The sequence below is a fragment of the Tachysurus vachellii genome, chromosome 17 (genome assembly GCF_030014155.1).
Source record: "Tachysurus vachellii isolate PV-2020 chromosome 17, HZAU_Pvac_v1, whole genome shotgun sequence".
In the NCBI taxonomy this organism is placed as follows: Eukaryota; Metazoa; Chordata; class Actinopteri; order Siluriformes; family Bagridae; genus Tachysurus; species Tachysurus vachellii.
Window position 1 is genome coordinate 1082501 of NC_083476.1, and position 5432 is coordinate 1087932.

A 5432-nucleotide genomic window follows, 5' to 3' on the forward strand; every position below is an offset into this window, starting at 1 on the left:
TAAGCCCACGGTCCTCTGTCCTGATGGCGAAAAAGTTCCAGTTTTCAACTGACTGTTAAAAAGCTCTGACACTGGAGACTCCTTCCATACAATGTCAAATAAACACACTTCTCCTTACAGAACACAGTTTAATCCTAATACCGTTTGCATATAAACAGCTCCATAAAAGCAAAAGCAATGTAATTATTTACAAACCAAGTGTTTCTCTAATTGAGTTCTGGCTTTAGATCCCTCTCTAATCCACTACATCTAATCACAATGTAAAAGTGAGATCAAACTCTTTGAATAAATAAAGTTTAAAGACGGTAATGTTTATGAAGCCGGGTACAGGTACCTGATGGAGGAAGACCTGGCAGTATTGTCCTCCAAATCCAGGGCCTTCAGCAGACAAACACTCCTGCAGAGAGCCGACCCTGTTCACGTTCCCGCCTTCGACATCACTTCCCATCTTCCCCAGCGCATCATACACTGATCCCAGCACACAGGAGACGATTTAATGACTCGTTTATTTACTTGGAACTACTTGTGCATCTAAATACTTTTAAGAAATCACTAATTTAACTATTCACTAAACATTAATTATGTGTTTCGTGACAGATTCAGTATTTAGCACAAGCAGAATTAGAGTTAATTTATTCTTAGTTTAGTTTATTATGAAGTGCAGATGCTCATTATTTTCCCACGGCAGCATGACAGTGTTTCTCCTTTTACACCACAACAATTACACAATGCCACATTATTATACATTTACCATTACATTTAATCTGTAGTTATTCCAGAAAACATAACTAATAAATTTGAGTTCAAATCTGTGTTAGTATGTACACATTATTATTATTGTTGTTGTTATTATTATTATTATTATTATTATTATTATTATAGGTTTCTTATCTGCAACAAAAAACTTAACTCAACAAATTTATCAAATATTTCTCATTCTTCTAAATATTAGACTATTAATTCATTTTCTAGACACTTTTACTGATCTTCAAATTGTTATTCTTCTCAGAGACGGTGGTTTATAGCTGCTTTAATGTAAGTTATAACTTACTTGGCGTAACTATAAATGGATAAAAATCCACAGTGTTGAGGACTTGTGTAGTAATAACCGCTAAATTGCTGTAGTATAACAGGAAGAATGAGACAGTTTCCAGCTTGAACTAGAAATATTTGTTTTAGTATAATATCAGAATGAGCCGTATGATACTTTGTGAGAAATCCTAATCATTAAGTGCTAATAAGGTCCAAAGTTCTTTGTTTGGATAAGAAAATGTCCTTTGATCATGTAATAATGATCAGTGACCGTTTATTAATGATCATTCTCACAGATGACAGACGAGTCTGTGACTTACTCAGCACTGCGTATTTATCAGGTTGACTTTCCTTCAGTTCTGTGAGAAACATCACAGCATCCTGAGCACATCTGGCGCTGACGTTGAGTCCACTTGCAGCCTTCCATGAGCAGCAGAAGAGGCAGAGGGTCGACAGGACGCTGATTTTTCTCACCTGCAGCATCTTTGCACTCTCTGCGGCCAACTACCACGAACCACGTTTAAATACAGACGACAGGAGACGTGATTCTACATTAAATCCTGCGAGCAAATCGAGGTTTCATGCACACAAAGGTCAGGGCTTCGGTTACACACAGGTGTGTTTTCATGCCAGGTGAATTCAGACTGACCTGAAAAAGATTTGACCTGAAAAAAAGGAGCTTGATTTATTTTGTGCTACATGATCGCACGTAGTGTTGAGTAAATTCCTTCCACAAATCAATATGTATATATACGACAGAACTGAAAAGTCGACGCTGTTGATTACTTGTTAATTATTGATTGTGTGTTCATTTCTCCTGTTTTTCTCTGAAATGTTTCTGATTGTTTTTAGACGCTGAAGTTTGTAATCATTTCACATCACAAAAAAAAACAGACATTCAAACAGATCAGTGGAAACATTTTCTGTCATTGTGGATAAATAAATATGAATGTAAAAGTCAGAAATTGTGCTTTTAACAAGATGAATGTCACAAATGCCCCCTTTCCCACCGAGGCAGTTTGAGTGCTGGTTCGGAGCCTAATTTAGAACCAGTTCTTTCTTTTTCTTTTTCAAAGCACCGGCTCTGAACCAGGAAAAGTGGTTCTTATGTAGCACCAAAACGTTGCTGGTCTAGACTTAAGAACCGCTTGTGTCAGGGGCTGTGGGCGGGGCTAATGTTCTGTGAGATTTTTGGAGCCTGAATGTCCACCCATATCTCTGCTGTTGCCTGATTTGCATCACCAAACATTTCACCTCGGGGGTCACGGTGACTTAGTGGTTAGCACGATTGCCTCACACCTCCAGGGTTGAGGGTTCGATTCCCGCCTCCACCTTGTGTGTGTGGAGTTTGCATGTTCTCCCCGTGCCTCAGGGGTTTCCTCCGGGTACTCCGGTTTCCTCCCCTGGTCCAAAGACATGCATGGTAGGTTGATTGGCATCTCTGGAAAATTGTCCGTACTGTGTGTGTGTGCCCTGCGATGGATTGGCACTCCGTGCAGGGTGTATCCTGCCTTGATGCCCGATGACGCCTGAGATAGGCACAGGCTCCCTTTAGGTAGTTCAGATAAGCGGTAGAAAATGATTGAATGAACATTTCACCTGTGTCACTGTGACCTGATCTGACCTAAATGTGGTAACCAAACCTTCCCTTTGTGTCAGTGTAGTCACTCGATCTGCATCGTTATGAATCTGCCTCCTCCACGTCCACCTGACTGTTTTCACACACCTACATGTCACAGCATTTCCTCTTATCTTTATTATATGTGTATATTACATCTGTAACCAAAACTAAACCTTCCTTATTTGTCCGTACGTTGCGGCTTTTGATTTGAAACGTCGATGGGTGACGGTAGCCATCTTTGCTACATGCTAATTAACAAACCCCACTGTAGCTACATGCTAATTAACAAACCCCACTGTAGCTACATGCTAATTAACAAACCCCACTGTAGCTACATGCTAATTAACAAACCCCACTGTAGCTACATGCTAATAAACAAACCCCACTGTAGCTACATGCTAATTAACAAACCCCACTGTAGCTACATGCTAATTAACAAACCCCACTGTAGCTACATGCTAATTAACAAACCCCACTGTAGCTACATGCTAATTAACAAACCCCACTGTAGCTACATGCTAATTAACAAACCCCACTGTAGCTACATGCTAATTAACAAACCCCACTGTAGCTACATGCTAATTAACAAACCCCACTGTAGCTACATGCTAATTAACAAACCCCACTGTAGCTACATGCTAATTAACAAACCCCACTGTAGCTACATGCTAATAAACAAACCCCACTGTAGCTACATGCTAATAAACAAACCCCACTGTAGCTACATGCTAATTAACAAACCCCACTGTAGCTACATGCTAATTAACAAACCCCACTGTAGCTACATTATAATTAACAAACCCCACTGTAGCTACATGCTAATAAACAAACCCCACTGTAGCTACATGCTAATAAACAAACCCCACTGTAGCTACATGCTAATTAACAAACCCCACTGTAGCTACATGCTAATAAACAAACCCCACTGTAGCTACATGCTAATAAACAAACCCCACTGTAGCTACATGCTAATTAACAAACCCCACTGTACACCTGAACTCAGGTTTATTTCCTGTATTGTTTATTGACAGTAACTACTTTTGTGTTTTTTTACACAAACATCAGACAAATCTATTGAACAGCAGCAAGACAGCCTAAGAAACGACCATCAACAGCTTCTTTCATGCACTTCTTTCATCTCACGAACGTTCATTTATCCAAAAAAGTAAAAAAAAACACATAAATACATCCAAACTGTGTCCGTGTGGAAACTCTGAACAAATGTAACACTGTAATAAAGGTTTTTTTTATTGTGATTATTTGCTTCTATATCTCACGTCTCACCGGATGAAAATGTTGAAAAACGTCTTAGCTAACGGCTAACAGCTTTGAAAACATTCCAGTTTCGTGTTTATACACACATTCTTTTGTTGAACGACGCAAATTAGGACGAGCGGCCGAGTCGACGGAGCAGCGGAGAGAAATGAAATGTCTGGAAATTAGCAGGAAAAGGAAATTGGCAAATATTTTTCATACAAAATTTTCTTTGGGAGGTTTAAAATGAGCCAGAAGAGACAGAAAACACCTGATGTATTAAATCCTTTAACATTAAGAGCTAAAACGTAACATCCATCCAGTATTTTGCCCTTTGCGTCTATTCCTGATCGAACAATCGAATAATAATGAAGGAAATAAAATGAAAAAAAACAGCAAGGTCCTGTTGTTATTAACACTGATAAAAGCGCTGATGTTAAGACAACACAGGTTTGTGACGGTCATCGAAACAAATAAGGATAATAAATTAAACACTAAAGCGTTCTGAGGGAGACATGTTTGGTGTCTGAAGTCGACGCAGTGAGGATTTAACACTGAAATACGCTGCAGTATTCACACCTTACAGGATTCCCAGGGGGCGGAGCTTGTCTCTAAAACGAAGGTGCGTCTCGGTTACACCTGTGTGTTTCTGGTGTGATTTCGGCTCGAGCGAGAAGTTTGATAACGTTTCGGAGGAAATTGATTTCTGGCTGTAAATACACTGAGACTCAACACACTACTGAAATTAAATTCAGAAATGTTGGTGGAGAATCGAAGGAAATTTTAATTGGCATGTTAATTGGCGATTTTTAATGGATAGAATTATGAATGAAGTTAACGAGAGCTCGGTCAGCATCTCCTTCACACTGTGGGAAGGTTTTATTCAAACACAGCCAGCGTTTTTTAAGTGTATATCCCCCCCCCCCACACACACACAGACACACACACGTTAAGATCTCATGAAGTATCTCCAGCAGGGGGCGTGGCCTAAATTCTGCAGGATGAATTGCGATGAACACGAATTTATTCTCATATATTTTACACAGTGTGTAAACGCAGTGTGTGAGTTGAGTGTGATGATTTACACGTCAGATACCAAACATGTCTTTGCTTCACGAACACATTTGTGGGAAAATTCGATCTAAAACTTCTCTCGAATCCGAACGAACAGTTTAACAAAGGAGCTCGGAATGAATTTCAGCTTAATTTGAGGGAACAGGTTGAGAACCCGGTGCGGCTCGCTGGAGAACACAAAGACGAGACATAAGGTCTAATAGAAAATAAAACTTCTGCCGTATAAAAAGTTCTATCAGACATCCATACAAACGTCTATCATAAAGTGTACAAAATGCCTTTTTCATAGATATTTAAATACACATGATTCCACTTTCAATATATTACATAACCTCAAACACTCAAGTGTGCTTATTTATATTTATACATTTCTCATAGATATGTGTATTTATATAGAAGTCGTATATATATATATATATATATATATATATATATATATATATATATATAT

The 5432-nt window shown here is 38.8% G+C and overlaps 1 protein-coding gene across 1 annotated transcript in view; it reads right to left on the bottom strand.

The window, feature by feature from the left end:
• Positions 1–2889, bottom strand: part of oacyl (O-acyltransferase like) — a 10563-nt gene extending 7674 nt beyond the window's left edge. Inside the window, exons 1-3 of the mRNA XM_060891542.1 lie at positions 2827–2889; positions 1353–1536; positions 335–468 (exon numbers count right to left, since the gene is read on the bottom strand). Coding sequence (XP_060747525.1) covers positions 335–468; positions 1353–1536; positions 2827–2889 — 381 coding nt within the window. The remainder of the gene's footprint in view (positions 1–334; positions 469–1352; positions 1537–2826) is intronic.
• Positions 2890–5432: the final 2543 nt, after the last annotated feature.